At 47.0% G+C, this 22,075-nt stretch overlaps 1 protein-coding gene across 1 annotated transcript in view; it reads left to right on the forward strand.

Moving 5' to 3' along the window:
- The first annotated feature begins 9,478 nt into the window (after positions 1-9,478).
- The window catches only part of LOC108538916 (SH3 domain-containing RING finger protein 3), a 138,782-nt gene continuing 126,185 nt past the window's right edge, over positions 9,479-22,075 (forward strand). Inside the window, exons 1-2 of the mRNA XM_017887244.1 lie at positions 9,479-9,559; positions 11,471-11,566. Of these exons, the coding sequence (XP_017742733.1) occupies positions 9,479-9,559; positions 11,471-11,566 (177 nt within the window). The remainder of the gene's footprint in view (positions 9,560-11,470; positions 11,567-22,075) is intronic.

Raw genomic sequence — 22,075 nt, forward strand, 5'->3', positions numbered from 1 at the left:
GCAATGGCTTTGTCTGCTTTGGTATTAGGGTAACGTTAATCTCATAGAAGTTAGGAAGTATTCTTTCTGCGAAGTATTCTTTTCATTTCTTTCAGAAGTGAAAGAGATTGTAGAGAATTGGTATAATTTCTTCATTTATATGTTTGGTAGAACTCACTAGTGAACTTATCTAGGCCTGGTGCTTTCTGTTTTGAAAGTTTATTAGTTATTTATTCAGTTTCTTCTTTTAAAATAGAGTCTCGCTCTGTTGCCTAGGCTGGAGTGCAGTGCCATGATCTTGGCTCACTGCAACCTCTGCCTCCCTGGTTCAAGTGATTTTCCTGCCTCAGCCTCCCAAGTCGCTGGGTCTGCAGGCATGCACCACCATGCCTGGCTAATTTTTTTTTATTTTTAGCAGAGATGGGGTTTCACCATGTTGGTCAGGCTGGTCTTGATCTCCTGACTTCAAATGATCCGCCCACCTAAGCTTCCCAAAGTGTTACTCAGTTTCTTTAATAGGTAAAAGCCTATTGAATTATCTATTTCTTCTTGTATGAATTTTAGCAGATTGTCTTTTAAGAAATGGTTCCATTTCATCTGGTGCCGAGACCAGCGTGGTCGGGGAGACCTTAACCCAGCAACGCTAGAGGAATTAAAGACACACACACAGAAATATAGAGGTGTGAAGTGGGAAATCAGGGGTCTCACAGCCTTCAGAGCTGAGAACTCTGATCAGACATTTACCCACATATTTATTAACAGCAAACCTGTCATTAGCATTGTTTCTATAGATATTAGATTAACTAAAAGTATTCCTTATGGGAAATGAAGGGATGGGCCGAATTAAAGGAATAGGTTGGGCTAGTTAACTGCAGCAGGAACATGCTCTTAAGGCACAGATCGCTCATGCCATTGTTTGTGGCTTAGGAATGCCTTTAAGCGGTTTTCTGCCCTGGGCGGGCCAGATGTTCCTTGCCCTCATTCCCGTAAGCCCACAACCTTCCAGCGCGGGCATTAGGGCCATTATGAACATGTGACAGTGCTGCGGAGATTTTGTTTATGTCCAGTCTTGGGGCCAGTTTATGGCCAGATTTGGGGGGACCTGCTCCCAACAATCTGGGTTATCAAATCTGTGGGCATAGCATTATTCATAATATTCCTTTTTTTTTTTTTTAACATCCATGGGACATAGGGGATGCCCCTCTTTTATTCCTGATATTAGGAATAAAAATATTAGGAATATTATCTTTTATTCCTGATATTCCTGTAATTTGTGTCCTCTGTGTTTTGTAGTTTGCTGGCTAGAAGCATATGATTTTATTGATCTTTTTTGTTTCATTGATTTTCTCTATTGCTTTTCTGTTTTCATTTTCATTGTTTCTTCTTGTATTTCTTCTTTTTATTTAATTTACTCTTTTTTTCCTAGTGTCCTAAAGTGGAGGTTTAGATTATTTATTTTAGATCTTCCTTCTTTTCTAATCAGTGCATTCAGTGCTATAAATTTCCCTCGAAGCACTACTTTTGCAGCGTCTCACAAATGTTGGTAAATTACATCTTCATTTTTATTCAGTTCAAAATATTTTTTAAATTTCTCTTGAGAGTTTTTCTAAGACCCAAGTGTTATTTGGAAGTATGTTGTTAAATCTCCAAGTATTTTGGGATTTACAGCTACTCTCTATTATGGATTTCTAATTTAAAGCCATTATGGTCTGAGAGTACACATTGTATGATTTCTATTTGTTTAAATTTGTTAAGGTGTGTTTTGTGGACCAGAATATGGTCTATCTTGGTGAATGTTCCCTGTGGGCTTGAGAAGAATGCATAATCTGCTGTTGTTGGATGAAATAGTCTATGGATGTCAATTGTATCCAGTAGGTTGATGGTACCATTAAGTGCTATTAAGTTCAGTTATATTCTTACTGATTTTCTGCTTGCTGTCTCTGTCCATTTCTGATTATTAAAGTCTCCAGCTGTAGTATTGGATTCAACTGCTTCTCCTTTTGTCAGTTTTTGCATCATGTATTTTGACACTGTTGTTAGGTGCATGTAATGTAAGGATTATTATGTCTTCTTGGAGAATTGACCCCTTTGTCATTATGTAATGCCCCTATTTATTCTGATAACTTTTCTCACTCTGAAGTCTGTTTTGTCTGAAATTAATATGAATATCTTTCGATTAGTGTTAGCATGTTACCTCTTGCTTCATTCATTTGCTGTTAATCTACTTGTGTGTGTATATTTAAAGTGGGTTTCTTAACATATAGTTGTGTCTTCTTTTATTTTATCAACTTACAATTTTTAATTTGTATATTTAATCTGTGTATTTTCAAAGTGATGTGTGATAGAGTCAGGTTAAATTTGACCATATTTGCATTATTTTATTATATTTGTTGCCCTTGTTTTTTTTGTTTTGTTTTGTTTTGTTTTTGAAACAGAGTCTCGCTCTGTCACCCAGGCTGGAGTGCAGTGGCCGGATCTCAGCTCACTGCAAGCTCCGCTTCCCGGGTTTACACCATTCTTCTGCCTCAGCCTCCCGAGTAGCTGGGGCTACAGGTGCCCGCCACCTCGCCCGGCTAGTTTTTTGTGTTTTTTAGTAGAGACGGGATTTCACCGTGTTAGCCAGGATGGTCTCGATCTCCTGACCTCGTGATCCGCCCGTCTCGGCCTCCCAAAGTGCTGGCATTACAGGCTTGAGCCACCGTGCCCGGCCTGCCCTTGTTTTTTGTTACTTTTCCTGTCTTTCACTCTTTTTCTGTCTTTTGTGGTTTTTATTGCGCATTTTTAATTTTCTATTTTCTCTCTTTTTTTGCATATCAGTTGTACCTTTTTTTTACTTTTTTAAATGGTTGCATTGGAGTCTGCAATATTCATTTACAATGAATTCAAGCCCACTTTCAAATAACTCTATGCTGCTTTGCAAGCAGTATGAATACTTGTAATAACAAAATAGTATTTACTTCTCTCTCCTGTTGCTTGTATCATTGCTGTCATTCATTTCTCTTGTACATGAGCATTGTAAGTGTATGTAACACACACACATACAAGCATAAAATGATCAAATACATTGTTTTTATTTTAAATAGTTATTTGTTAAATCAATTAAGAATAGCAAAAATAATAGTTTTAAGTTTACTGCCATTCCTTCTCTGATGCATTGCCTTTCTTTCTGTAGACTGAATTTCTGATCTATATTATTTTCCTTCTCTCCAAAGAACTTTTTAAAAACATTTCTTGCAAGGCACATTTACTGGCAATGCATTCACTCAATTCTTGTTTGTTTTAGAAATCTTTATTTATGCTTCACTTTCGAAGGATAATTTCACAGGGTACAGAATTCTAGGTTGGTAGGTTTTTTCTTCTGTCATCACCTTAAATATTTCACTCCACTCTCTGGCTTGCATTTTCTTTTGAAAATTCAAATGTAACTCTTTTCCTTTGCTCCTTTATAGGTAACGTGTTTTTTCCCCTTTGGCTTCTTTCAGGATTTTTTCTTTATCTTTTATTTTACGTAGTTTGAAAGTGCTATTCCTAGGTGTCGTTTTTCTGGCATCTATCCTGCTTGTTGTTCTCTGAGCTTCCTGGATCTGTGGTTTGGTGTCTGAGAGTAATTTGGAGAAATTCTCAGTTATTATTGTTTCAAATATTCCTTCTGTTCCTTTCTTTCTTCTCCTTCTAGTATTCCTATTACATATGTATAATCGCCCCACGATTCTTGCTTTGAAGTTGTCCTACAGTTCTTGGATGTTCCATTATGGTTTTTTTTTTCCTGTTTGCTTTTCCATGGTGGAGGTTTCTATTGAGATATCCTCAAGCTCAGAGAGACTTTCCTCAGCTGTGTCCAGTCTCCTAATGAGCACATCAAAGGCATTCTTCATTTCTGTTACAGTGTTTTTGATTGCTAACATTTCTTTTCTGGCTCTTTATCTTTGCTTACATCGCCCATCTGTTCTTACATGCTGTCTAGTTCATGCATTGAAGCCCTTAGCATGTGGATCATGGTTGTTTTGTATCCCTGGTCTTACAAATCTAACATCAGTTGCCACATCTCAGTCTGGTTCTGATGCTTCCTCTGTCTTTTCAAACTGTGGCGTTTTTTTGCTTTTCAGTATGTCCTGTGATATTTTCAGACATGAAGGACTGACGGACCGGTAAACAGAACTGCTGTAAATAGGCCTTTAATGCTGTGGGGGCCTTTGATGCTGTGGGGGCCTTTGATGCTTTGGGGGCCATGCGGCCACAAATGTTCTATAGTCCTGGGATCAGGTCTCAGTCTTTCATCTAGCCTATGGCCCTGGCCTGTGAACTTCCCCAGTGCTTCTCAGTTTCCCCCACTCCTCTGTAGGTGAGACAGGATGGCTACAGTGGGCTGAAGTTGGGTATTTCCCTTGCCCCAGTAGGTAAGGCTCTCATAAAACCCCAATGGGGGCCAGATGTAGTGGCTCACGCCTGTAATCTCAGCACTTTGGGAGGCCAAGGCAGGCAGATGACTTGAGGTCAGGAATTCGAGACCAGCCTGGCCAACATGGTGAAACCTTGTCTCTACTAAAAATGCAAAAATGAACTGAGTGTAGTGGCACACACTTGTAATCCCAGCTACTTAGGAGGCTGAGGCAGAAGGATCGTGAGACTCTGTCTCAAAACACACACACACACACACACACACACACACAACACCCCAATGGGTGAGGCTCTGGTTAACTGGTTTATCCTGTATGTGGATCTTATTGAGCAGAGAATGCTCTGGCATGTTTCACAGTGGTTCCTCTTCCCCTCCCCCTGCCAGAAGCACGAGTGGATTTTTCTCTGATATTCACTGTGAAGACTTAGTGGAGCTGCTCCTTGAGGCACAATTCACAAAGGTGTGGGGCCCCCCAGTGACTGGGCCCCTGCAGTTCTTACCTCTCAGGCTGTCCACACTGAACCTCCAGCACACATCATTTACAGTTCAGGCTCTCCTAACCCAGCACTGCTTCCCACGGAGGCTGCTGCTCGGGGATTTCTGGTATTTCCCTATTGATCTCTTGAATTTGGGGGGCAGCAGTTTGCACTGTGACCTCAGTTCTCTTAGAGATCTAAGAAGAAGAGTTGCTTTTTCAGGTTGTTCAGCGTTTTTACTCGTTGTTAAGATGGAGTGGTGACTTTCAGCTTCTTACATTCTAGACTGGGAGCTGGACACCCCTCCCCCGTTAGCTTTCTTTATTGAATGGTGTGTGTGCTAATACAGCTTTAGCAACCACCTCCTAATGACAGTTACTGTGGCGGTTGTATTTAACTAAAAGCCCCAGACACTGTTTTATTACTGTTTTATTTCATTCGTCTTCTTTTTTTTTTTTTTTTTGTGAGACGGAATCTCGCTCTGTCGCCCAGGCTGGAGTGCAGTGGCTGGATCTCAGCTCACTGCAAGCTCCGCCTCCCGGGTTCACGCCATTCTCCTGCCTCAGCCTCCCAAGTAGTTGGGACTACAGGCGCCCGCCACCTCGCCCGGCTAGTTTTTTGTATTTTTTAGTAGAGACAGGGTTTCACCGTGTTAGCCAGGATGGTCTCGATTTCCTGACCTCATGATCCACTCATCTCGGCCTCCCGAAGTGCTGGGATTACAGGCTTGAGCCACCGCGCCCGGCCTTCATTCGTCTTCTTATCAAGGAACACTTATGTTATTTAATTTTTTTAGCCTAAATGTAGAAATTTACAATTTGCATGTATCCATGGTCCCGGCTGTCGACTGTACTTGTAAACTACGATCCTGCCATCGCAGGTATCCGTCCCTTTCACTGTGGCATTGCCTGGAAATCAACTTTCTTTACAAAAGAAAAGTACATTTTGATATTTGGTTTTCAACATTAAAAAAAATTTCAGAGTGGAAATATACGTGTCATTTAGAAGCACAAGAAAATTGCATACTTCTTGCTGTCTTCCTGAATTTGTTTTCTGGTGTATAAGACAATTCTCTTATGAAACTATTAAATACTTGGTATTCACTGAGATTATTTGAAAAATAGGAAAGAAAAAAATAAATATAAAAGTGTTCTGCCTCTTCTATCTCCTAGAATTATCTATTCTTTAAATTTTGGCATATATATTTTCAAACTTTTTCTAGGTATATATATATATTTAAAATATTTCAACCAAAAATAGTAAAATTAATGATGACATTCCACTTTACGGACACCATGCAAATGGGTTTGTATCTTACTTTGCTTTTTTCATTTAAAAATAACTATTAAGTCCACTAAGCAAATTACGGTACATTCATATAATGGAATTTCACTGTGTAGTTAGTGAGGGAGATCTGTAAGTACTGTCACTAAATGACCTTTAGACTAAATTAAGTGGAAAAAGGCAAGATACAGAAAAGTGTGGTGAGTTCGCTACCATTTATATCTTTCTAAAAGATATGTATGTTTGTGCATGTATATATATACATACTTGAGGAGAATATCTGTACTTCTGGAAGGCTATACAAGAAACTTTTTGGCTGGGCATGGTGGTTCATGCCTGTAATCCTGGCACTTTAGGAGGCTGAGGTGGGAGGATCACTTGAGCCCAGGAGTTTGAGACTGGCTTGAGCAGCATAGTGAGACCTTGTCTCTACAAATAATAATAAACAAAATTAGCTGTGTGTGGTGGCACACGCCTGTGGTCCCAGCTACTCAGGAGGCTGAGTGGGGAGGATCACTTGAGCCTGGAAGGTCAAAACTGCAGTGAGCTATGATCGTTCCACTGTACTCCAGCCTGGGCTACAGAGCAAGACCTCATCTCAAAAATATATAAATAAATGAACAAAAAGAAACTTATTAATGATTGCTTTGTGGAAGGTAAGCTGAAATACCAGAGATCAGAACTGGGATTCGTTTTTTAATTTTATTTTATTTTATTTTATTTTATTTTATTTTTTGGGACAGAGTCTCACTCTCACCCAGGCTGGAGTGGAGTGGCACGATCTTGGTTCACTGCAACCTTCGTCTCCCGGTTCAAGAGATTTTCATGCCTCACCCTCTAGAGCAGCTGAGATTACAGGCACGTGCCACTGTGCCCTGCTCATTTTTTTTTTTATAATAGAGACAGGGTTTTGCCATGTTGGCCAGACTGGTCTCGAACTCCTGGCCTCAAGTGATCTGCCTACCCTGGCCTACCAAAGTACTGGAATTACAGGTCTGAGCTACTGTGCCCATCCTGCTTTTTGAATTTTTTATTTATTATTATTATTAATTTTTGATATGGAGTCTTGCTCTTGTCGCCCAAGCTGGAGTGCAGTGGCGAAATCTCAGCTCACTGCAACCTCTGCCTCCCGGATTCAAGCAATTCTCCTGTCTCAGCCTCCCAAGTAGCTGGGATTACAGGCACATGGCACCATGCCTGGCTAATTTTTGTATTTTTAATAGAAACGGAGTTTCACCGTGTCGGCCAGGCTGGTCTTGAACTCCTGAACTCAGGTGATCCGCCCACCTCGGCCTCCCGAAGTGCTGGGATTACAGGCATGAGCCACCATGCCTGGCCTGTTTTTTGAATTTAATATTAACATTTCTCTTTTAATTTCCATGATTTCTCTCCTATATCATTTTTAATGACTGAGTGTATTCCAGCAAATGCACAATACTGTAATTTATTTAAGCCGTCCCTTTTTGCTTTGCATTTGTCTTTAGTTTTTCTCTAGTTTAACAAACACTGTAATGAATGTCTTCAGTAACATTCTTTCTGCACACTTGAGTTTTCTTAGAATACAGTTCCTAGAAGTGGCATTGTTAGCTCAGAGGGTGCACAGGCTTCCAAGGCTTTGATATTTGATAGGAATCACCAGATTGCCTGCCCTACATTTATATCCCCACCAAAAATGGGAAAATGCCTGTTCCGTGCATACTGGCCACCACTGTGAGTTGGCTTTATGTTTCTCATTGCTAATTTGACAGGCAAAAGGAACAAAAGGGGACTCTTCCTGTTTAAAACTGTGTTTCTTTGATTATTGGCCAGGTATGCCATTTTAAAATATGTTTAATGGAAATTTGTTTTTCTTCTTTCAAGAGTTCCCTGATTTTGGCCTTGGCCTGTTTTCTCCTAAGGTATTTATCTGCCTTTCCACTGTTTTTTTAAGTCTTTATATAGTAAAGACATTAAGCCTTTGTCTCTCATGTATCCTGCAAGTATTTTTCTAGTTCGTTTGCCTTTTTGCTTTGTTTCTGCTATTTTTAACATCAAGTATTTAGTTTTGCTGTGGCCAAATCTTTGTTATCATACCTTGAAATACATTCCCCCATTCAAGATTAAACATCTATTCATATTTTCTTCTTGGACATTCAAGTTTAAATCTTATGGAATGAATTTTGGCATATACAGTGGATTAGAGAACTAATTTTATTTTTTTAGTGATTAGCCAATTTTAGTCACATTTTCTAACTGATTATTGCTGGTATATGAAAAAGTCAATGGTTTTTATGTATTTATCCTAAAATTGGCAGCCTTTCTTAAATTCTTATTCTAATATTCACTTGCTTCTGTATTTTTCTAGGTCGAATTATATACCCTTCTTTCTAATATTTATACTTCTTGTCTTATTTTTCTATTTATTTGGCTCTAATTTCTAGACCAGTGTTAGATACCAGTGTGGATAGCATGGTATTTTCTTTAAACAAACAAACAAAAGAAACAAAATTAATCTGGTATTTTCTTCTTTTTGTTTTTAATTTCTATAAAATTAAATTTCTATCTCATGATATTTTGCTGTTCTGACTGCACTGACGTGTGGGAAGCCTTTGGTTACCTCTCCCTTTATGTGATCAGCGAAGCCTTAGGCCCTTAGGCTGATCTGAGCTGGGCCAGTCATGTCTTGGGCCTCTGCTGGTGGTGAACTTGAGAGGCAGGTCAGTCACAAGAGTTCTGGAGCATTCTGTGGGTGCCTCCCCCAAGCCAGGGCTCCATTCTAGTGCCCTCGTGGTGATTAGAAAAGCACCCCCCCGCCACACTCGGCTGGGCACGGTGGCTCACGCCTATAATCCCAGCACTTTGGGAGGCCGAGGTGGGCAGATCATGAGGTCAGGAGATCGAGACCATCCTGGCCAACATGGTGAAACCCCATCTCTACTAAAATACAAAAAAAAAAAGAATTAGCCGGGCATGTTGGTGCACACCTGTAGTCCCAGCTACTCGAGAGGCTGAGACGGGGATTGCTTGAACTCAGGAGGCGAAGGTTGCAGTGAGCCGAGATTGGGCCATTACACTCCAGTCTGGCGATAGAGCGAGACTCCATCTAAAAAACACACAAAAAGAAAAAAAGAAGAAAGAAAACAAAGAAAAGCCCCCCCACACTCAAAACTGAGTGTTGCTGGAGGGATGCTCTGCTAAGTGCCCCCAGACCTGAGGCTGACTTTTGGGCCATGTGAAGTGATATGATGCTCTTAGAATGCTTTTTATGTTTTCTAGCCTATAATGTCAGTTGGAAAAGTGGCATTGTAAAGTCATAAATCTTTTTGGTTTGGGTGTTTTGAACCTGGGGTTTGGGGAGAGGATGGGGAAAGCGAGGGCTGTGACTGCCTCTGGTGGCCCCCACGCTCTACTTGTTCTCCTGGGAGAGGGCGGTTTGGAAGAGGTGTGGGAGGAGCTTCCCAGCACAGAGCCAGGCCTGCCCTCTTTCTGTGTGATCCCAGATGGGCTGTCCAGCTCTGTTAGATCAATGCTGCCTCACCTCGAATGGACACCAAACCCTATGGCCCCCTTGGCTCCCAGTGAAGCAGTTTTCTCTGATGATTTCATGGACCCCACCAGCCTAAAACATGTCTTCCTCTGACCCCAAAAGAGGCCTGTAAGTCCCGAATTGCTGCTTTGCATTAGAGCATCAGAGGCTCCTTGAAAAGGCGGGTGGCACACTCAGCTCTGATGGGCTTCTCCATGAGGCCACTCTTGGCCATCTCCTCTTTAGCCTGTTAAAGTCACACATGGGCCAGCTGGTCTAGCAGAAAACAAATAATGGGGGCAGTGTAGGCTGACAGGCCTTGGGGCGTTCCATGATGTATCTGGCTGCCAAAGGAAGGATGGTTCTGGAGGAGGGAACAGAGGTTCACCAAAGGCTCTTGGAGTGACACCCGTCTTGCCCAGGCCATTGCTGTGGTGGTCTCTCTCTCTCTCTCTCTCTTTTTTTTTTTTTTAAGATGGAGTCTCGCTCTGTCACCCTGGCTGGAGTGCAAAGGTGCGATCTCAGCTCACTGCAACCTCTGCCTCTGGGGTTCAAGAGATTCTCCTGCCTCAGCCTCCCAAGTAGCTGGGACTATAGGCACGCACCACCATGCCTGGCTAATTTTTGTGTTTTTAGTAGCGACTAAGTTTCACCATACTGATCAGGCTGGTCTCAAACTGCTGATCTCAGGTGATCTACCTTGGCCTCCCAAAGTGCTGTGATTATAGGCGTGAGCCACCACGCCCGACTGTCTGTCTTTCATGACACTTGCTGCAGCTGTTATCTCCCTCCCCTAGGGCTTCTCTCTGGTCACGTCCCCCTGTGAGTCCGCACCTCTCCTCTGTCCTTTTCCTCTCCCTCCCTCCCTCCTTCCCACACTGCCCTGCCCTTTGTCTCTGTGTCTCCTGGCACCTGTGACAGTGTCCTGAGTATTTCCTTCCTTGATGACTTCCCATCTCCCAGTCTCAACTCCCCCAAAAGCCCACCTTTCCTCCTTGCTCCCTGCCTCTTCCTTTCTCCTTCCATCTGTTTCCACTTTGTGCATTTGTACTTGGTATTGTTTAATATTCCAAAGAATTTAAGGGGGTTATTGAAAGCTTTGTGTGCCCACGACTCTAAATAAATGTAGTTGGATTGGGGTTTTCTTTGTTGTTGTTGTTCTTGGGTGGAGCCAGAATCTTAAAGCCTTTTCTACTTGGCTGAATTTATTTTTATTCCAAATTTTTTTTTTCATTAAATAAATAATAGGAGTTGCATTTTAAAGTCCTAACTGTATGGTACATTGCCAGGCTTTCTCATTTGGGGCTTTTTGCAGCTATTATCAGTCGTGTCAGAAAGAGAGGGTTCTGGCCGGGTGCAATGGCTCACACCTGTAATCCCAGCACTTTGGGAGGCCAAGGCAGGCAGATTGCCTGAGCTCAGGAGTTCAGAATCAGCCTGGGCAACATGGCGAAACACCGTCTCTACCAAAAAATAAAAAAATTAGCTGGGTTTGGTGGCACATGCCTGTAATCCCAGCTAATCGGGAGGCTGAGACAGGAGAATCGCTTGAACCCGGGAGGCGGAGGCTGCAGTGAGCTGAGATTGCGCCACTGCACTCCAGCCTGGGTAGCAGAGCGAGACTCCGCCCCTCCCTCCAAAAAAATAGAAAGAAAGAGAGGGTGCTCCTGGGTGAAGATGTCAGATACCTGCATGGATGATGCACTCTTCTTGGACACATTCCTTGGAATCTCTTCCGAGCCTCCATAGTACTAACCAGCGTCTTGTTTCCTTTTGCATTGTGTGTATGTCCCTGTGCTTGTGTCCACGTTGGACCCGGAACTGCAGGACGAGATTCTGACGGTGCTCAGGAGAGTGGATGAGAACTGGGCGGAAGGCATGCTGGGAGACAAGGTCGGGATCTTCCCGCTCCTGTACGTGGAGGTAAGACTGTGCCGCCCTCCCACGTTTGCCTCCTTCTTGCCCACCCTTATTTCACTACAGTGGGGTCACCTGACGTTGAAACCCGTTTTCTGAGAGAGAAAGAGGATCCTCCACAATAGCCTCTAGCCAGAGAGCTGCTGTGTGCGGGCTTTGATTCACCTCACGGGGTCGGTGCTGTGAGCACTGCCTTGGCCAGTTTTGAATGGTCTGTCCCAGGCCTGGCTGCAAATCATCTCACCATGTGGGCAGTGACAGCAGGGCCCCCTTGTGCGCCTTCCCCGTTTTCTCAAGGGTCCCGTGCGCCTGGCACCCACGTTTCTGAAACCCCCACAAGTGCAGCTGCTCTTTTCTCATGAGCTCCAGAGGGGAGGATCCTGTCCCGAGGCACCATTTTTCCTTCCCACTGCACGCGGATTGGAAGGAACCGTTGCTGGCCGTCTGCAAAGCCCTCCTTGGACTCTGGGTTATTGGGCAACTTCCCTGCCTGAGAAGCACCACAGCAAAGGTGCTTTGAGGCTAATTCCAGACCTACGAATTTCCTTTCCCTTTTCTGTAACTAAAGCACCAGGTTTCTAGTGAGTACGTTTAGGGTAGCTGCTGCGCGGGGAGCATCTTAGCACATGTGTCTTTAAAACACCTGCTAGCGTCGGGCTGTGTGTGTGTGTATGTAGAGTATTTGCCTATGGCGTGTATGCCTGCCATTTGTCAGTGCAAGGCCACACGTGCACATTGGTGAGCTGACCACATGCTTTCATTCCTGTAACCACCAGTGTCGTCCCGTAAGAGGGGCTTCAGTGGATGCTTCCTGAGTGCTTGTTGTATGCCAGACACTTGTAAGTACTAGATCATTTAACCTTCTCAGCAACAATGGCATGTGAAAACCGTGAATGGCCCTGCTTTACAGATGAGCAGAGGCGCAGAAAGGTTACGTAGCATTCTCAGGGTCCTACAGCCGAGGAGTGGCAGAACCAGGGTTGGAGTGCAGGCCTCTTGGCCCTAGACTCAGCTGGCCCTTTGCTCTCCTGCCCTCACAGCATCTCCTGCCTGTCCACTGTCTCTGGCTAATGAACTGCAGTTTACTCAGCTCAGTGCTGGGCTCCATGTGTCCCCCCTGTCTAACACACTTAAGGGCTTCAGAGTTGGCACCGAAAGCCCACGGGTGACACGGCCAACTTTGCCACACCTACCACGCAGTGTGCAGATACGTAGTTTGTTTAAAACATGTCAATCCCCGTTGCCTACAGGATAAAGTCCAAGTGCTTTAGGGTGGTATTCAAAACCCTTTGCAGTTAGGCCATAGTCTATTTTGCAGCCTTGTCTCTCATTTCTTACCGTCTTCCCCAAATATTCGGGACCAGTAGTTCTCGCACATTTAGTTTGAATGTGCTGCTCAAGCCATCTGAGGCCCTCCCACAGCCATGGCAGATGATTCGCACACACACACTCTCCTGTAAGATTCACATCTGCCCTCAACACTTTGTGAGTTTCCATGTATTTGCACATTTGCTTCAGCTTTTCTGTCCTGGTGCTTAATACCAAAGAACTTAATGCCTGAACACCACTTACAGTGCTGTCCAGAAGTCAGACATTTGAGTTCTTGGGCATTTTTTATCTGATGAAACTTTTTTCTCCAGGCAGAATCTTACTGGGATGCCCATCATATACGTGAATGTTCACAGAAACTTCATTACGATGGCCCCAAACAGCACACCACTCAAGTGTCCATCAACAGTGGGAGGGCTGAGGAAAATGCAGTATATCCGTACAATGGGATGCTATCCCACCGTGGCTGTGAATGAAAGAGTAACGCCTTTAAGGGCATAGACAAATCTCCAAGACAAATTTTTGAAAGAAGTTAGACATAAAAGTATATGCTGTATGGGTTTTTTTAGGAGGTTCAAAAGCAGGCAGAACTCCTCTGTTGTGACAGAAGTCAGAGCAGTGGTGACCTTGGGGATTCTGACCGGAAGAGGTAAGGAGGTTCTGGGCTGCAGAAAGGTTTCATGTCCTGATCTCGGGACGGCTGCACAGATTATGCAGCTGTGAAATGGTGTCCCGTTAAGGTTTGTGCACTTCTAACTGCAATTTCAAAAGCTAAAAGCAAATCTTACAGGGCAGGTAAGATCTTACCAAGGCAGCTGACAGCAGCAGAGGTGGCTGAAGCCTGCGTTGGGCCCCTCAGCCCCTCCTCTGGAAGAAGCTGTCAGGCACCACTGGGAGTCCGCAAGCGGGCTCAGGCCTGAGACCCAGTCCAGCATTCTGTCAGCTCTTCCTGGCTCCACAGGCACACTCAGAGACAAACTGAGGAGTCAGTTGCATCTGTGCCTGCCTGCGGCATGACTGCCTGTGGGTCTGAAAGCCACCTTAAAGCCCTCCTCCCTCAGGGCCATGAGGAGGGCTCCACAGCCCCACCTGCCCCTGCACCCACTCACAGGTTCTGCCTCCACTCTTGAGCACAGCCCGTTCCACCCACCTGGATAGGAAGCCCTGGACTGTCCTTGAGGATCAGAGATGCAGACCTCCCCCCGAGCATCCTTGGGCAGGGGCCCCACTGCCCCTCCTGCCCCTTCCTGAGATGGCTGCCCATGCAGTGCTGGCCCCACGCCACACACCCATAACCTGGCGGCCTCGGCTCTGACACAGGCCCTGGGGCTCTCAGCAGCCACTGAAGACCAGCCTAAACAGGTGTTTCGTGGGACTTTTCATTCCTTATGTATTTACTGTGTGCACCCCACACACCGCATGGATCCTGGTGGATCAGAAAGTCCTGGTTTGGCCCAAACTGCTTCCCTCTGGGAGGCCGCACAGGCATTTGAGGTGGAAGCTTGGGTGTTTGGCAGGGTTCCTGAGAGAGTCAGACCCACCTGCCAGGAGGGAGCCTGATGCTTCTGTTTTGGGCTACTGCGCAGGCAGCTGGCACAGTCCCAGTGATGCTTGTCCCCTGGTGCTTGAAGGAATGCAGCAGACCCGTCGCCTCACACTAGAGAGTATCTTCTTTCATGCTCACTAAGCTTGGATTGCACCAAGGTGTCCTCCACAGCCGCTCCAGCTGGGATCCGCAGGCACCTGGCAGGGTTCTGCCCAGCACACAGCTGCCCTGTGGGCTTCACCGAGGGACTCCCACCTCGCCTGGCCTCACCTGGCCTCAGCCTGCCGTCAGCGCGGTGCAGGCCATGATGCTAAGCCCACGGTGGATCTTACAAAGTAAATGTGAGTGTGCCCTGCACAGTGCTCTCCCTCTGTGGCTGTATCTCTGCCTGGGCCTGCCAGTGGCACAGTGAGCTGAAGGGCACACACCTGGCCTGGAGCCAGCCTGGCCTTGCACTGCTGCAGCTGCTTTTGGAGGAGGTGGAGCCCACTCTGGACATACCTACATTTCCCTCTGCTGTTCTATAGAAATAATCCTGTCTCCGCAGCCCCTGGCGCCCACCTGCCACAGGCATTCATTCACCCATGAGCTGGGCCTGCTGCCCCTGGGCACTGACCCCATCTGTGCTGTGCTCACCAGAGATGCCTCACTCTGTGCCCAGCTCTTCTGCCCACGGCTGCAGCCACCGTCCCATGCCCTGGAACCTGCCTCCTTGTCCTTTTCTCCCATCATTTTGCAAAAGGATGTGAGAAACTCTCCTGCGGCCGTCCCCATACCATGACTCAGGATACATCTCCCTGACACCTGTTCATCAGATGCAAGCTGGGCAGCACCCCTTGCCAGGAGCCTAGGCTGACCCTGCCCCAGTGTCCACTTGGGCACAGAGAGGAGCGGGCCGGGCCTCTCACCCTCTGGAACTCTAGTCCAGCGGATGGGACAAGAATTAAATCCAGATACTCCACAGGGCCTTCCTTCCGGGTCTTTAGTCCTTGAGGTTTTTCAGAATTTCAGAAGGTGCTTGTTCTAAGGGGAGTGCGGATGAGCCAACCCGAGGAATTATTCTCCTCAATGGGCCAGGGTGGGGTGAACTCGCAGGAGGATGGCAGGCGAGGGACTCTGTCGTCCAGAGTTCTGCCCTCTCTGTAGCATGAGTGCCGGGGCTGAGTACCCTTACAGCCCCCCTCTCTTTTTGCACAGGGTCCAAGCCGACCTGCCAGGGATCAGGCCTCAGCCCAGCCCTCGGCTGTTCCCTGGGAACAGGGCCCATTCCTCATAGGCCCTGATGACAGGACCATGAGCAGCCCACGGGCAGTTCAGGGTGATGTAGTCTTCAGAGCAGACCCGACTGGGCCCAGCTTGTCCTACATCACCTGCACATTGGGGACATGGCCTGTGGTCAGCCCCTTTACCTTCCTGAGCCTCAGTTTCCCCCCTCAAACAAGGGCAGTGGCAGACGTCTTAGGCTAGCCATGAGGCGTAGAGAAGATAAGAACACACAGGCCGGGCTGGCTGGGGCAGGCGGAGAGCCACTGTTGTGTGCTGGTGGTGGTGGTATAAATGTTTGTGGAGTGAAAGCTGCTCCTCAGTCCATTCCTGTATTGATTGAAGATCTCCGTGTCATTCCTGAGCACTGAACACATTTGGCCTGGTGTAGCTGAATGGGTTAGAAGGCAGGGCGGTTTCCTGCCTGAGTGAGGTTGGCAGTTGGATGATGTCAACAAAACCAGGACACAGGTCCAGGGTGTGAACGCTTAGGAGAGGCAGCCCTCTTGGAAGCTGTCGTTAAGGAGCGTTGTCAGAAATCAGCTCGGGTTGGATAGACTTGGAGGCGGGACACAGGCTGCCTCTGGCTGCTCACACAGAGCCTGGGTGGGCGGCTTGCGTGGAGACTTAGAAGGCATGTTAGCAAACACACCAGTGACTCTTGTCTGCAAGGAAAACCTCCCCATGGGGCCAGAATCCTGATCCAAAGGTGGTTCAAAAAATGATGAAAGGCAGCAGACACAAGTGTCAAGCTCTGCCTCCATGTTGGCAACATCAGTTGTCCAGGTAGAGTAATGGGGAGACCTGGATCTCAAGGAACCAACTGAAAAAGACCCCCCAGAGGTAGTGCTTTATTTATCCTGAATACGATATTCAGAAATTGGCTGCTCCAAGCGTTGCTGGTGTGTGTGTGAGTGGTCACCTAGATAGACCCTCATGCCCCCACCCCACACACGCACATGGTGGCATCGCAAGGATCCTTAGAGACAGCCAGCATCTCAGCATCTCTGACAGTAAACGGGGGGGGGGGGGGGGAGGGGGACCCCTTCCTATGTTCCCCCAAGTTTCCATGGTGAACAGTGACCATCCTGTGCCTAGACAGACCTGAGTCTGCAACGTGAGGACAGACAGAGGGTGGGTGCGGAGCACCTGTCCCGGCAGCCAACACACATCCCAGACAGGTCTGTTCAGGAAGGAACAGAGAGCCACTCAGTGTCCGAGCTATTTTGCGGCCTTTGGATTTGGCTTCAGATGAAAAAGTAGGTGCCTTTCCCCCGGGGAAGGTCTAGAATTTAATTAGAGCTGTAACTGTTTATTCTTGGCATTTTCCATTGATTGTCTGCTTCTGTTTGAGCAGATTTTCAGGAGCATGTGATGGGTGCACACTCCTCTCCACTTGGCTAATAAGAAGTGTGAAGCCTGAGGGTGTTGGACCTCTGTGGACCAGCAGAGAGTTGGTCTATGTCATGAGATGCTGGAGCACGTGGTGAGCAATGGGTCACAGATGAGAGGTGGAGGTAGGGCCCAGCTGATGATGATGAGCCTCCTGGTCATCCCAGTGTCTGCTAACCCAGATAAAGGCCATGGCAGCCGTGGCTGTGGTAAGATAACCCCAGGATCTGGGGAAGAAGCAGAGCTGCAGGGGGCAGAAGGTTCAGATTCTGTGACGCCAGACCCACGCCTTGGTCTGATGTCAGCATGCTTGTGCCTTAGTTGGGTGTTGAATGATTATGGTGTGGTCGAGAAAATTGTGGATGGAATGCTATTTATAGATCCTGGAAAAAATAATGGCAGCCAAAATGAAAATCCTTATTTAGTGAAATAATATAATACCCAGAAAAATAGCAGGAGTTCCTGCTGATGGCCATTTCCCATTTGAGAGTGCTTATCTTCAGCACAATGATGATAGCATGCATCATCAGACCACTGGGTTCTAAGCCTCGGTGGATGCAGCAACATCAAGCTCAGTTCCTCCTGCTCCTGTAGCACAGGTGTCTCCTTGTCGCTTTATTTTTTACAAAGAGAGGCTATTATTTTGAACCTCTACCTCTTAAGTATGCTGTTGAGACGTGTGGTGATGACTCAAAGGCATGACAGCTCTCATTGGGAGCGGATAGCTCTGGCATTGTTGTTAGTTGTGCACACTCTGCGTTCTGCAGTACCTCAAAGTAGTGAGCAGCTCTGCCATGGTTGGATTTGCCATTTCACCTTGGTCTTGAGGGTTTTCAGCCCTTGCCTGGGCCAGGCGGGATGTGTTCAGAGAGGAAGAGAGGAAGGATGTGACTTCTAATGAGAGCCACGAGGGAAGTATTTCAGGTGCTGAACTGAGTTTCCTCTCTCCTCCTCAGCGCCTCCAGACCTATCTGATCCTGTAGTCTGGGTGGGTTCACCCACCATCTTGCACTCTGGGTCAGGGAGCTGGCTCATATTCACTGTCCTGGTCTCTGCCTTCCCCACTCCTTTCAAAGACCCCCTCAGCTTCTCAAAGAGAAACCCAGCATGCCAAGAACCACACAGGCAGTGGGAGAGGGATGGAGAGATGGGGACTCTAGTTCTCAGCTCCCTGTTGACCTTATGCATCCCCACCTGAGATGGGATTGGAACGCCTCTGACTCTTGGTCTTGCCTGTGAACTGGAGACTGCGTAGGCTTATGGAGCTGTGTGATGATTCTGAGGCACCCTCCTGGTTCTTTGCATGCCTGGTAATTTCCAGCTGGTTACTGATTTGGTGAATTTTACTATTTGGTGTACTGGACATCCTGGCATTCCTACAAATGTTCTTGAGCTTTGTTTTTTGTTGAGTTGCTTAGACTCGGTTTGGTGCTTTTGAGGCTTTGTTAGGCAGGGCCAGGGAAGCCTTTCATGTGGGGCTAATTTCTCTACTTCTGAGGCTATAACCTTCTCTACTCCATGCCCCATGATTTATGAGGCTTCCACTCTGGAAGTTGGGAATGAAAACTATTCCTGGCTTTACATGAGCCCAGAGATTGCTCTGCCTTTTCCTCATGGCGGTTCCTTCCCCGGTGCTGGATAGTTCCCTCATATGAATGCCCTGATCAGCTGTCAGCTGAAGACTCCAGGGGACTTTCTGCAGATCTCCAGGACTGTCTCTCTCTGCAGCTCCCTCCTCTGCAGAACTCTAGCCTGGATCCTGTAGCCACTGTGGCTCCCCAGACCCGGAACTCTGTCTTCTCAATGCAGGGAGAGGCTGGAGAACCCAGAGACAGTAACAGAGCCCATGTCATGGGCTCCTCTGCTCTTGGTGATTGCTGTCCTGTGCATTCTGCTGTCCCATGTCTGCAAATCATGTTTCATAGATTTGTTTCAGTGTCTGGAGCAGGAGGGTAAAAATGATTCCCATCGTTTCATCTCGGCTAAGCAGATGTTAGCCAGTGATGCTTTAGGAATTTTGCAATAAGGGTCAGAGGTTCCTCAGGGCTGAATCTCCCCAGTTTCAGTGCCAAAGTAATAATCCAGGACTTTTCCTTAGATGAGGAACTGTCAAATGCCTTTGAAGTCGTTATTTACCATGGAGATGGGTTACAACCAAGCTCCAAAGCCCGTCCCATGGTCCCACTCTCCAGGCGAGCCCCTTGCATGTGTTTTCACTGCTGGTGTTACCTACACTTCTTCTGACAGATGTGGCCACTGCTTCTAACAGTCAGGACACCCTGATGATGTCACATCAGAAGGGATGTGAAAGTATGAAGGAAAGATACTCAGGAATGTCTTCCGAAGAAGGTTGGGGAAGATGCAGTTTTGTTTGAAGTTTCATTTTACTTTTCTTACTTTTGTCATCCTCTGTTTTTACAAGCTCCTGCAGCAGCGACAGCCTGTGGAAGGGATCCCCCAGCCTTAGTGTGGATGCTAGTCCTGCTTGCATTTCTGTGTCAGTGTGGACTGTGCCTCCAGGAATACTTTGTAAAGACCTCTTGCAGGTGAAGCCCGGTCACTGCCAAGAACACTGGGCAGGCAAGCCAGAGGCGGGGACCAGAAGGCAGGGACTAGGCAAGCACCAAGTTGGGTGTCTGCTGGAGTGTGATGTTGTGTCTGTGTCTGAACAGAGTAGTCCAGGAGGCAAATTCTTAGACCTATCAGGGAGAATAAGCAGTGGTCTTGCCTTCACCAACAACCCACTGTTTCCCCTTACCCTTCAATCGGATTAACGACATAAAGAAATAAAAGAGTGTAAAGAAATGAGACAAGACTACGTAAGAGGGAGACTCCAGTCACATTCATGGTTGGGGTCTGTACATTTTCTTGCCGTTATCTGACCCCCAAGGCGTGATCCACACATACATGGCTGTTAATTGTAGTTTGGGTTTGTTTATCTCCAGCAAAAATAGGTGGGTGCCTAGGTACCAGCTTGCCCTGATTTCTCTCTTCTTAAGTCTTTTTGAGCTCTTTGTGAAATTAACATCTTAGAATATCTCACATTCCATAGCTGTTCCATAGCTGCTGGGAGTCTTGTTGCTGTGTTTGTTTTGTCTCCCTAAGCCCCTTGGAGGCCAGACCTGTAACGCACAATTCCTTCCCTTCTAGGTCCTAGCACAGTGTGGAGCCCAGGTGCTACTCTGTGCACCTGTGCAGTGTTGTTGGGTTGTGGTTCAGTGTTTCACAGAGCTCATCAAACATGATGAATGCCCCACTGACCATCTCTAAACGGGTCTAAGCTGGGAATCTTGCAGCAGTTCTTGTACATCCATGGCAAGACAGCTTAGTAAGTTTTCGTGAAGCCCCTTGTCCTCACTGCCAGCCTCCCTGGGAGCTTCTGTGGGGACAGTGAGTAGCCCTGACTGCAGCCTGAGTGGCTTAGTCACCACTGGGGCCACAGCCCACCTTAAATGTTGTCACAGCCTGGCAAAGGGGCAAATGGAGCCTTGTGCCATAGTTCCTGAGGTTTGATCTCACCCTACCCACTTTAGCCAGGCAATCCCTGCCCATCGGATGCTCCCCACCACCTGCATAGGCAGACATCATACCTTTTAGGTTTCTCCCAAGACCTTGATGCTGGAGAGCCAGACACTAAATCAGGGCCTTTGGAGGCCCCAGCAGGGCACGCACTGGTCCTCAGCACCGGTGCACTCAGCCTTGCCAGAAAGAAGCTGCATGCATGTCGACCAGCAGGAGTCGTTGCTGATTGCTGACTGTTTTGGTCACTAAAGTGGACTACCTGTGTTGGCTTTAAGCAGTAGTTGTGAAATTGTGTGTTAGGAAGAGGGCTTCCTCTATGGGTCTACCAAGTGGTCTACTACTTGCTGAGTTCAGAGCCTTGTCCTGGTCTGGAAGCGACGATGGAAGGCTTAAGTGAGTCACCTCCTCAAGGGACTACTCAGGACTGGAAGTTTGTCAGCCTAGGGGCAGCTGAACACCCAGGTGGCCGTGGGGCAGGCTGCTGGAGCATCTGGCCTGCAGCCGGTGGAAGTAACTGAGCTCCAACCTTGTGTCCAGACTGCTTCTCCCTCAGGCTCCAGCTGTTTTTCTGCTTCTCCTGTCACTCATGTGGGCAGTACACTTCCCACTGAGCAGGTCAATGGCGGGGTTACTTTTACACCTAACTTTAGCTCCTCGCCGGGCCCTGCTGGCCTCAGCATGCGCACCCACCCAATCCTAAGGAGACGGAATTCTCGCACTTGCCCTCTGCAGGGCATCTTGGGCTGTCCACGTCCACCTGCCCTCCCTTCAGCGTGGCCATCACAGTGCCCTGACTCAGCTTCCCCCACCCCCGAGGCTTCCATGTTCTTGTCTTCCCTTTCATGTCTACCTTTCCTGCCTGAGTAAGTTAGGCTGTGGCTCGCAAACTTCAGTGAGCATTCGAGTGTTGTCAGAAAGGCCCCCAGGATGGCTAAATACTAGAAAGGACAGCTTAACTGGTGACATCAGTTTGCAAACCAGGAATAGATAGTCTCTGACATGGAACAAAGCTGCTCTCCCTTCACAGAAGGGAAGGGCAGTTGGGTTTCATGGCTTGCAGGGTCTGTATTACACAGTAGAATCATACATATTTAGCAGGTTTGTGGGAAAGCTATGCATATTTATAAGGGGAGCTGAGCGCATGTGGAATGGGCAAACATGTACGTAACACACATCTCACATCACTTTAGGGTAGGGTTTCAGCGTTAAAATGAGGTGGAATTTGGCTCTTTCCATCAACAGGTGAACTATAGGACACACAGCCTGTGCGCAGCCTCCATAAGCTGCTGAAACTGGCTTGAGGTCTGCAGTTGCTTATCAGAAAGGGTGTTTGTAAGGTCTGTCCTCTGTCCCATCAGAGCTGCAGTGGTCTGGGTTGTAAATCAGAGGGGTCTGATAGTACCTATTGTTAGGGAGTTTAGCAAGAGTGTGGCTTTCCTTGTAGCCCAGGAAGTTAGGAAGTT

Source organism: Rhinopithecus bieti, unplaced genomic scaffold (assembly GCF_001698545.2).
Source record: "Rhinopithecus bieti isolate Rb0 unplaced genomic scaffold, ASM169854v2 scaffold_15133, whole genome shotgun sequence".
In the NCBI taxonomy this organism is placed as follows: Eukaryota; Metazoa; Chordata; class Mammalia; order Primates; family Cercopithecidae; genus Rhinopithecus; species Rhinopithecus bieti.